The following is a 12,241-nucleotide window of genomic DNA, read 5'->3' on the forward strand; positions in this document are numbered from 1 at the left end:
AGACTATGGGCTCCATTTTCGTTCGAGCATTCTAAATACACTATTTGGGGATTTAGCAGTGGGGAAGGCGTGTTCCCCCACTAAAGTTGGTATTTTGGTTAACTGTCTAAATCCCTAAAACACCTCCGTTGCCCGATACATTATGCATTGGTGTGGTTTGGGCGTTACAATAATTAAACCAATCACTGAGCCACATGCCATTGCCTCTAGGAGATCCCTTATCCGTTGCCTGTTGTGCCCAATGCTATATTGCTTCATAGCCTTACGGTCTATAGCCCATGGAAGAGTGATGTGTTGCTGCCTTGAAGTCTCACTCGTGCTGCCGCTATACCGAAATATGTGTGACCAAAATAGCAATTTAGGAGAAAGCAACGCCCATGATCACACCTCTAGACGCAAATACCGGTGTCGGCATAATAGTTAGCGGGTGACGCTGGACCACAATACCATTAAGGGACAGAGCAAGCTCCTATACTTGTAATTTCCGGGCAGCGGCTGACTTGCGGGTCGCGTCGCGGGGAACGGCGGCGACGAAGATGGAGCCCTATGACTAAAATAAAATCTAAATCTGCTGCCAAAATCAACACTGTCTGACAATAGCTTCGCTCCCATTGTAAGAGGGACCAGCTGGCACATTTTATATAACTGAAAGGAAACGTTATGTAAATGTATGTTAATACCTTCCACACAGCGGCAGCCAGACTGAAGGACCCAGGCATACATGTCAGTCTTGGAATGCGAGAGGAGCTGGTCTCCAGTCAGGTAAGTGTTGTGAGACGAGGCGATAAAGTAGTTACACAGAGGTTGCTCCATGTCTTGGTTCACGTCATGGTGCAAAGGGTTAAACACATCGCATGTGGGGCTGCGCATAAAACTGGTAAAACCTGATGAAACACGAAATACATATATTAAAAATCACACCTGTGTGAAGTGAGGGGCGCTCTTATCTTTGTACATCATCATCATACATCATCTCATTCAGGCCAATCAGAATTTGCGTCCTGACCTTCGTCTTCAATGTTTGTGTTTACATAAACACTCAAAGCTGGCCCTTCATTATCAATGGCATTCAATGTGTGTGTTGGGACAATGTGTATACACAAACCCTCAAAGCTGGACATAGGACGGGCTAGCGCCCCTCAACAAATAATAACAATACATATAAATATAAATATAAATACAAATATATAATTGACTATATATAGTCAATGAGAGAGAAAAAAGACTCAGACTTTTACATTTATTTGTCTAAAGTGTCAAGTGTGTCTTTGTGATGTAAACATTTCACTGAGAAATACACGGAAGACTTGTCAGCACTATGCCAAAACACATCAGCAGCTAAACAAACAAACAAACAAACAAACAAACAAACAAACAAATAAATAAATAAATAAATAAATAAATAAATAAATAAATAAATAAATAAATAAATAAATAAATAAATAAATAAATAAATAAATAAATAAATAAATACATAAATACATAAATAAATAAATCTTTTGAATGTTATAAGTATTGACTGTGCTGAACATCCAACAATATTTAATTGTGCATCCCTCATCACATTAGTAATTGGTTGTCTATGTCCACATGTCACATGTGCATGCACACTAGCCTGGCTAATAAGCCAGACCGAAGTGTGATTTGAGTCTGGCTTATTAGCCAGGCTACATGCACACGGCCACACGCAGACATGCAAACACTGGTCTAAACTAAGACAGGAGTCAGATGTGTCTGGTCTGATCGGTCAGACAGACAGACAGACAGACAGACAGACGGACCTACGGACGGACGGACGGACGGACGGACGGACGGACAGACGGACAGACAGACACTAAACTAAAGACACTAATATGGTTAGTCTGCATTCCTCCAAGAACAAGATTAGCCTCACCCGTCCCTCTACGCTGCCCATACTTCCCCCTCTCATTGCTCTGTTACAGTGTGATTTCCTCTCTCCCTCTGCTCTCATTATACTCCCCGTTTTTTCCTCTCTAACCACTCTCCTTAATCATAGCTCTCACATTCTGGTGCTATGCTAGATTTCCATATTCATGGTCCATTTGGGTCAATTTGTACACTATATGAGTGTATTGACACAAAGACACAAAGCTCATTCACTGCCAATGACGACTTGAAATTAAAACTAAAAACATATGATTCACCATTTGAGTCTCACTGAAAACATGGGAACCAGGAAATCACGTGAACGCAACATTACAGTAAGAGGAACCGATGATAGAGGCGTTACTAGGGTTGTCCTGATCCGATCACGTGATCAGAAATCGGAGCAGATCACGTAATTTTCAAATGATCGGAATCGGATTGGGAGCAAACAAAACGTGATAGGGACATCCCTAGTATCAATATTACATCCATACCATGATATTAAACTGGATATCGTCTGCGATTTTTGACATTATACTATTGTTATATGGCATCGGGAAAAAATAGTATCGGCAGATACTTGAAATCAAATGATCGGAATCGGATCAGGAGCAACTAAAAAAACGTGATCGGGACATCCGTCAGTGTTACAGATGATAAAGGTGTTACTGATGATGGAGGTGTTACCGATGATCATTACAGTAACCAAAATGACAGGTGTTGCGATGATGAGATTTAACAAGAATATGAGAGGAAGTGTAAAGTGAAATAATTACCTTCAATCCCTAAAACACCATTGTGTTTGTTCTCTTCTGACATCTCAAACTTGTCAATGATGCCCGCACAGTACTCTGGTGTCACATTGGTCATCTGTGAGGAATGGAGAAGGCCAAATATTTACCTTTCAATCTCAGTAAATATTACAAAGTGTTACCTGAAGGCAGAATGAACTAGCACTAAAAATATGTCTGTTTTACAGGTTTGTGCAGTTGTTACATAAATAACCAATTATATAAAACATGGAAATGTGTCTAGAAGCCTATGGTGTTAAAATGCAGCAGGGGGATCCGTAAAGAAAAATGACAACATTTTATGAAAAGAGAAATGTAACTGTCTTAAGAGAGAGGTAAGAGAAGCTGAGGATGGGCACCCCAGAGACAAGCCCATTTTATGCATGATTAATCCTCATAGTGGAGCAGATTCCTCAAGACAGACAGATAGCTGAGAATATGTGAAGACGCCTCCAAACTAAAACACTCTATGACAAAGGAGAGAAGGAAACAGAAACAGAAATAATGCTCAGTATTTCATAACTCCAGGTGTGCAGAAAATGGAAAACAGAAAATAGAGTATGCCAAGTGTGTCTCAAACGCATTTTCTTTTCTGTGCCTCTCACACAGAATTAGAGAAAAGGAGAATTACCCTGTGCCCATTCTCCCTCCCTCTCCACTGCTGCTCACTCAACACAAATTGAAAACTCATTCAATCTTTTCTCCAGGGATTAATTATGGCTAGACTTTTACAATCAATCTGTGATACTGTGCGTATTGTTTTGACAATTTTTATCTTTTCGATGCAGTAGTTAAATGTGTAAATTAGCTAGTGTTTCCATTTTGCATTACAAAATATGGTGATTTGTATTTAACTGTGTAGAGTGTAAATTGCATTTTAATGCAACAGTAATGTAACCATGACAAAGAAATAACCCTGTTGCACATTTTTTGAGAATAAAGAAATAACCCTGCAATGATATTTAGTGTGATGGATTAAAAATCACACCCGTGTGAAGTAAGTGGTGCAACTCCGTGTGGGTGTCCCCGGGGGGGGGGGGATTGGGGTGGGGGGGGGGGGTTCCAGACCCACATGAACGCACCCAGGGTGCCGGCCCGATTCCGGCGAGCCACCCCGCGTCCGAAACGGTTGAGAAATTACAGAGTTACCGTGTGGGGGTCCCTCTACTGTACCCTTCACTGTACTGTACTGTACTGTACTGTACTGTACTGTACTGTACTGTACTGTACTGTACTGTACTGTACTGTACTGTACTGTACTGTACTGTACTGTACTGTACTGTACTGTACTGTACTGGCACACCCGAAATCACCATATATACTGTTAATATGTGCGTGTGTGTTTGTGTGTGTGTTAGGTTGCGCACAGGTGGTGAAAAACAACCATGCTGTTTTCGTGCTCAGACGCACCCACCCAGCCAGCCACCCACCCAGCCAGCCAGCCCACACACATAGTCACTTAAGGAAGTGGTTGCACCACTTAAAAAGAAGAAAGAAAATGGTCTGCATGGCAAGTATACAATGAATCGTAGTCAATGGGCCAGACATGCCAGACCACTAGTATGGTCCTTTAACATGTTAAACTATTTATATTATATATTAATGACATATGCAAAGTTTCAAGCATTCTGAAATATGTTGTTTTTGCCGACGATACCAACATCTTTTGTGCTGGGGAGAACCTTCAACAACTATTGGAGGTTGTCTCAGCGGAACTAGGAAAACTGAAACTGTGGTTTGACACTAATAAACTATCACTCAATCTGGAAAAAAAAACTAAATTCATGATCTTTGGAAATAAAAAAAGACATTCTAACACATTAGTTGAATTAAAGATTGATAATGTAAAATTTGAAAGAGTCTATGAGAACACCTTTTCAGGAGTAATAATTGACCACAAATTCACCTGGAAACCCCATATAAAGTATATCCGGTCCAAAATAGCAAGAAGTGTTGGTGTTCTAGGCAAAACAAGGTATTTATAAAATTATAAGTCACTGCTCACATTATACAATACGCTAATATTACCATAGCTATCTTATTGTGTGGAGGTCTGGGGAAATACTTACAAAGGAAACCTCCAGCCACTTGTCATAATACAAAAGAGAGCCATAAGAAATAATAGTGCATAAGGTAGGGTATTATGATCATACAAACAAAGGTCTAATACATTGAAGTTTATTGATTTAGTTGAACTTAAAACAGCTCTTATCATTTATAAAGTAAGAAATAGACTAATTCCCAAGACTATCTTGTCGTATTTCAAGGATAGGGAAGGGGGGTATGAGTTGAGAGGAGACTTAAATTTCCAACAACCCAGTGCCAAGACCACTCGGAAGAGTATGTGTATCTCTGTCCGAGGGGTTAAGATCTGGAATGGCCTACCAGAGGAAGTCAAAAACAGTAGTAACTTTTCCAAATTCAAAAAATTGCTCAAGCGAATCCTTTTGGCCAAATACAGCATACTATAGTGAAATTACGTATATTGTGGATGTTGACGTTATTGTATGATCAACTGATACATTTTGTACAGGTATTGATGGTGATGGTAGTATTGATAGTCATTAGTGCTGTCATTATTAATAATTAATTAATTTATATTATTGTAATTATGTTAACATTAAAAATGTGAACAAAATTACATTACTCAGCAACAACACAAATTATAATGATCATTGGTAATGAGGGTAATGTGAATAAGGATAATAACAACAATAATAAGGTGTAATCTAATGGTTATATAGTGCTATGTAACTCATATGGATCCAGGTGGATCTCTACGGTGACACTGGGAGGGGGGGGGGGGGGTGTAGGGTGGAATTCTCGTATCTGACTTTTGTTTTGTGAATCTGTTAATGTTAATGTAATGAGTATTACGAATCATGTTCTGTTGTAAGTAGGATAGGCATTTAAAAGCTTTTAGCTTCTGCCTACTCCTTTTGATCATCTTCATGTTTTGTTTTGTTTTGTTTTTGTAACAGCTACCATTCATTGTCTTTAAATATTGTATCTGAAACTGAAGGATGATCAAATAAACTAAACTAAACTAAACTAAACAAAACAAAACATGTGCAGGACATTCTTTATATCACCTTGTCTTTGTGCACCACACTACAACACCCACAGCAGGTCTGACCTTTTGTTCAGTTCGCAGGAAGTTAGCCAACTCTTCAATTGTGAGGTGGTCTTTCTTGTCACTGTACGCTAGCAGAAGCAGGAACAGGTCCCGTCTCAGTGACATCATCCTGTAGAACACGGAGAACTCCTCATAGGTCAGCGAGCCCTGCTGATCATCTGTGTCTGCTTCCTGTAAATCACCACCAGAAAACAACACATCACAATCCACATCAGTGTTGTAGTGCTATACTTTTAGAAGTGGGGGGACGCCCCATAAGACACACACTATTAAAACATGCAGACGTGTATAGACTATTTAGAAACAGGTTTACAATGCTTAATCGTATCCATAAATGTAAATTTAAACATAACTTTGCCAAAAAAAATATTTTAGACGTGAGATAAGTGGGGGGGGGGGGGGGGTGGCGCTTAGTATAGTAGTATTCCTGTCTGCTATTACACACAACTGTTCCCAATCTCCACCAGGCCAAAGGTGTGGCCAAGACTATGTATTCGCCCATGCCTGTCTGTCCGTCCGTCCGTCCGTCCGTCCGTCTGTGTGTGTGTGTCCGCCCGTCTGTGTACAGCTAATCTCTGGCACTGTTGCCCAATCAGGCGATCCATGTGAAACTGTGCACACACACATATCCTTGAGACCAGAGCAGAATCTCTGTCCCAAATCTTTCAAATCAGCTTTTTCTTGCCCTGTAACTTAACTGCTGTGTCTGGCGACTGAATTTCCCCCGCAGGATCAATAAAGGTCTTATCCTATATCTTAATTAAGGTCACATCCGCTGATGCATTCTACTGTCAACGTGTTTACAGTAAAAGGAGTCATTTTGACAAAATGCCTCCTCCGAAACAGAGTCACCAGCTGCGTCTTGACTCTTTACACCCGACATCCTTAAAGCAAGGATCACTAGTGCAGTAGTCTCGCATGGCCAGACTCTCACAATTTTCAAATGCTTCTGTCATACAGTCTGGAGCACGGAAGCTCTGGTCATGAGTAAGCAATAAAGCGGAAGTCAAGCCTCCTCCCGACTTCCGTTTCGTCTTTACAGTCGCACAAATGTATTTATGCGGTAAATAGAAATCATCTAAGCATAATATATAGCTTGCTGCTTAGCAGAATTGTCGTGAACAGAAATGGCAGCTTCTTTACTCAGATTTTTGTAGGTGTAGTTCCAGACTCTATAGCCTATGTAGCATTCGGATTGTGGAATAGTTGTGTGGCTACACGAGACTAATAGTGCAGTGACGAGGACACAATCCATTCCTGGCTTGTGGCTTCCCATCTGTGAGCTCTGCCATTTGTGTTTGTTTGTCCACAGACATAATACCTGCAGTCAGTGAGGGTTTTACCACTACCTCATCCAGATTTCCAAACCAAGGACCACCTTGCTGTGAGTAATTACATGTGTAGCCAATCTCTCTTTGTGGCTTTCTCTGTCGCACTCTCCTCCCTCCTCCCATCGTGCCGACAGACTACTATCAGCTTCCTGGGAACCAGGTTTTCATAATACCTGCTGGATCTCAAGAGACTGTTCCATTCCCTTCCAAATCTAATAATACCAGCAAATGCCTCCATCACACTCACACTATAATGAGGGTGCTATGGGCTTTAGGGGCTTGATCACTGACAGACTCCACACACTATGAGCAGGGAAAATCACTGAGAGAGTCCATGACAAATGTAATACAAATAAATCCAGGGTATTAAGTAATCATGTAAGGTCACATATTTATATCTGTGCTTTAATACATTTAATTGGTGGCTCTTTCTGACTGCCCTGGTTATTGATGATATATTCTATAATATATTCTATATGAAAATGTTGTGTCTCAAGCCATCAGTAAAGCAGTCAGGTACGAGTCCCCCTTCAAATAGAAGGTCACAACGTACCCTTCAAATAAAATGTCACAGATGTGAAATCTTTCTCTCACATTTATTTGAATGTCATATAACATACATGAAATGGAACATTAACACAAGAGCTCTGTGTAAGAAACTGTTTTAGGGTTAGTGGGGGGAAAAAATTAAGGAAGTGCATGAGTCAAAACTAGATGCAAACATACATTTAGTTTTACATTTGTTTGATATGATAAATAGATGTTTATTGTATTGTACATTGTATGAATGTACTTCTATTTATAAAATACAGCCAAGAGGCCATCGCATGTGATAAGTCGTTTTGCGAGCAGATATTCCAAGCACTTTGAAATTCACTATACGCACCTGGAACATTTGCTTGACCTTCCTGCGTGGGAGATTGACATTCAGCTTGTGGAGAAGCTGGTAGATCTCCTCAATGTTCAGGAGACCATCACCATTCTTATCAGCTTCCTCAAATGTCTGCATCATCCACGTCACACACACGTTAAGGAATGTAGGATACTGTATGTGTGTGTATTGAGAGTACCAAGTATATTCACAGTATATGAAATATGATTGGATGTGCATTTGTGCGTGTTTATGTGTTTGTTTGTGTGTGTGTGCATGTGTGCAAGCATGTGTGTAAAGTAAGAACGGAATAGTATACTGTATGCTCGGAAGACTAATAGTGAAAGAACTATCTATGAAAGCTGGTCATGTTTCTCTCTCTCTCTCTCTCTCTCTCTCTCTCTCTCTCTCTGACAAATCTAGTCGAAAATTGTTATTTGTGATGTGGTGTGTCAGATATACGATCTACACAAGATTAACACTTAACACATTAAGTAAGGCAGTCGGCATAACGATTAACGCGTGAGGCTGCCGCACAATATTGTTTAGGAGTAACGCCAGCTGCGTAATGAAGGCATATTGCATAGTGCAAATTGGACAAATTGCAAAACATAGTCAATGAAACTGAAACTTGTTTTGCTGTGATGCCCATCATGTATGTCTTCCATTGTCTGGTGACGGTTCGTTCCTTGTGGAATGTTAATCCCATAGTCCCATATTGTACTATTAAAAAATATATATTATAAATTATTTAATAGTTGTCGTTGAAGGTTTTGGTTTAAAATATGTGCGTTTTTGAGCTGCTGCAATATGAGCACAAGCAGTATGATGCATATCAGCATACAGTAGTAGTAGTTTAGTGAGACAGAGACACACACATACCGTAGACACAGTTATTAGTGATAAAAGGATATTGGTCATGTGTGCGCTGCCGTTTGGACAACAAGTCCTCATCACTGATTCCAGCCATTAGGTAGCGCAGGCCGGTAACCCAGGTCCTAGCTTCCTCAGTGTTGGTGGTCACCAGGTCCAGGGACTCCATGTGGTTTCCGTGGTACACCGTAAAGCAGCACGCTGGGTCAAAGCTGCCCTCTGCATGTCGGTGGAAGATGTCTGACTGACGACCTTCTGTCACTTTGTATAGTGAATCAATGGTGACTGAGGGAGGAAATGGGTGTTAAGAGTTTTAGTTCAAAGAGTGGAATGATGTGGACAGAAAACATTTGTATTTCTATTAAGCCTGACCAGAGCCTTTTCTGGTGGTTCTGGACAACCGTGTATCTGACCGACTCAAGGCCGGGCACCGAACTCCCTGTGGTGGTGTGGAACGTGTGTGTCGAACTTGAAGTCGGTGTGGACTTCGGTGTGGATTACACGCATGTACGTACGTATATTGGTGCCACTAAATAAGTAAATATGAATGAAGCAATGACAGACCAACCTATCATTGTGTACTTGCACATTTCAATCAGGTGAAATGTTAACTTGCACACTCATTTTGGTGGCCATCTAGACTCTAAAAGCACTGTTTCCAAAACAGTGGGTTGGGACCAATTCGCGAGTAAACACCCCTTTATAATTATTTTTTCAAAATATTTCAAAATATTTTCAACAAATTCCCCCCCTCTTTGTTTTTTTATCCATTAATTAGAAGGGGGGAAATACTTAGAAGAAGTGAAAATAGCAGATTTACAAGCTTGTAGATCTTCTATTTTCAGTGGTTTGGGTCCCGGGGAGACATCAAATTTGTCTTTTGGGTCTCAGGCTAAAAGGGAACCACTGGTCTAGAGCCCTGTTAGTGGGGTCATATCTGATACTTCCGTGACCGCGGAGAGCAAAGGTCCGTTTCTCAGTGGATTCATCATCTATCAAGGTTAAAAAACAAATTGAGCCCCCATGTACCTCGCAGAAATGCGGGCAAAATTCATGAGAGCCCCAAATCCATATGGCCACCATCAACAACCTGCTGCTGCTGCAAAATTACCTTCTGCTTTAAGTAGCTTCTGCTTTAATTCCAAGCATTAGTTTTGCACAAAAAACACTCCTTGGGCTAAAAACGGCCATAGCCATCATCACAAATGTGATGAGGTCAGCCCATTTGAGCACAATTGGGCACATTTGGGCAAGTGGCTATGGCCGTTTTTAGCCCAAGGAGTGTTTTTTGTGCAAAACTAATGCTTGGAATGGATTCAGAATCATGATAAGCCCCTAGTTTGACATGTCACATGCTACTTAAAGCAGAATGAATTTGAGGTAATTTTGCCTTATTATTGTGCCTCCATCAACAACAGGTTGTTGATGGTGGCCATATGGATTTGGGGCTCTCATGAATTTTCCCCACATTTCTGCGAGGTACATGGGGGCTCAATTGTTTTTTGATCTTCATAGATGATAAATCCACTGAGAAACGGACCTTTGCTCTCCGTGGCCGGTCACGGAAGTATCAGATATGACCCCACTATGTACTCAGGCAGAGAGAACTGAGGAAAGAACACTGTGGCAGGAAATTTAATCTGGCAAGGAATCCAGGTTAAAGAAATATGTTGATTGTACCTACGGTTCAAGAGTTATAGGGCACGTGAAGTGGGAGCTGTTGTAGCACCACCATGAGATTTAAAAAATCTGGGATGGACGTTCTTCCATGGCCTAGTGGAAATGTGCGTGCAAAGTTTCCCAGCAATCGGGTGCTGCATTCAATAAGGTGAATTTTGTGCAAAACGGCCACCCCAAAAAACTTTGGAAGCCAATCATAGCCAAACGGAATACAATCTGAGAAATGTGCTCAGTTGGTACTTGCTCGCTCATTTCCTTCTCAACGTTTTCTGTATCCTCTGCTTTCAATGAGGCACGATAATGTTCAGTACAATTGAATATTTAACTCAGTATCATCAATTTACTAAAAAGGCAGGGGTAAGTTTCATTATACTCCCCAGCATCAAATGAGCATTCTCCCATCACACTCTCTGTCCTTTCCATAATCTCATCTAATCTCTGAGATTAAGCTAGAAATAGATCCAACAATATGTTGACCTTATTTTTTTTATCCTGACCAGACTACTCCACACGACCAAGCAAAGAAGAACTATAGGGCCTATCTCGTTTCAACAATGTACAATCTGACACACGCATGCACGTCACGCACGCACACACGCACACACAGTCACGCACACACACACACACACACACACACACACACACACACACACACACACACACACACACACACACACACACACACACACACACACACACACACATACAATACACGCACAACTCAACTTCATTGTCACATCACAAATTCATACATGTAGGTAGGTGTAAAAAAGTGGGTGGAATTCTTTGTTAAATCATTGCAGTTTCAAGAAAGGGGGAAATAAATAGAGAAAGAAAGAAACAGAAAAAAAAGTTGCGGGTAGTGGCCATAACAATAATAAACTTGATCTACTAAAACAATAGTGATGAAGAATGTAAACAAATGAACATAAAAAGACAGTGGCAATTTACAATTTCATTATTATGCGATCCCACTGTTCCCACATGAAAAAGGGTGTGTTACCAAAAAAAAAAAGTTAACCGGTAGTTAAACTAAATGTTTAACTACCGGTAGCCTAAACTCTGAGAATGTAATGAACGCTCAGAATTGAAATATGTGCACACTTGTCTACTCACTCTTGGCCTTCTCACTCTTCCGGGAGGGTTTCCAGCGAATGCACGAACGATGCTCATCCAGGTAGAAGAGTCTCACCAGACCTTTGGATCCAGTCTTCAGCTTTACCATCTGAGTCCCCGACTGCATCACACTCATGCATCGGTCCACTGTGGGGGAACACACACACACACACACACACACACACACACACACACACACACACACACACACACACACACACACACACACACACACACACACACACACACACACACACACACACACACACACACACACACACACACACACACACACACACACACACACACACACAGGTCAGAATCACGATAAGGAACACTCGCTGGCTCGATTGGAGCAGGTGTCTGGATTTGTAAATCGGGTGTGGATTTGTAAAAAAAAAAAACGAGCAAAGCCACAGTGTCACGCAAATGATGCGCAGCCAGCAGATGATCTGGGTCAAGATCCAAAAAGCGCAACAGAGGTGCACTGTGTTGACACACAGGTCTAGTTGTCCCACTGCTGCCCGGTGTGTGTGTCCCCGCCCCCATAGAAAAA

The 12,241-nt window shown here is 41.1% G+C and overlaps 1 protein-coding gene across 1 annotated transcript in view; it reads right to left on the reverse strand.

The window, feature by feature from the left end:
• Positions 1–12,241, reverse strand: part of plch1 (phospholipase C, eta 1) — a 65,634-nt gene that overhangs the window by 26,973 nt on the left and 26,420 nt on the right. Inside the window, exons 3-8 of the mRNA XM_079513719.1 lie at positions 11,686–11,832; positions 8,906–9,174; positions 8,032–8,190; positions 5,815–5,985; positions 2,664–2,757; positions 681–884 (exon numbers count right to left, since the gene is read on the reverse strand). Coding sequence (XP_079369845.1) covers positions 681–884; positions 2,664–2,757; positions 5,815–5,985; positions 8,032–8,190; positions 8,906–9,174; positions 11,686–11,832 — 1,044 coding nt within the window. The remainder of the gene's footprint in view (positions 1–680; positions 885–2,663; positions 2,758–5,814; positions 5,986–8,031; positions 8,191–8,905; positions 9,175–11,685; positions 11,833–12,241) is intronic.

The sequence above is a fragment of the Electrona antarctica genome (genome assembly GCF_951216825.1).
Source record: "Electrona antarctica genome assembly, chromosome: 11".
Taxonomy (NCBI): Eukaryota; Metazoa; Chordata; class Actinopteri; order Myctophiformes; family Myctophidae; genus Electrona; species Electrona antarctica.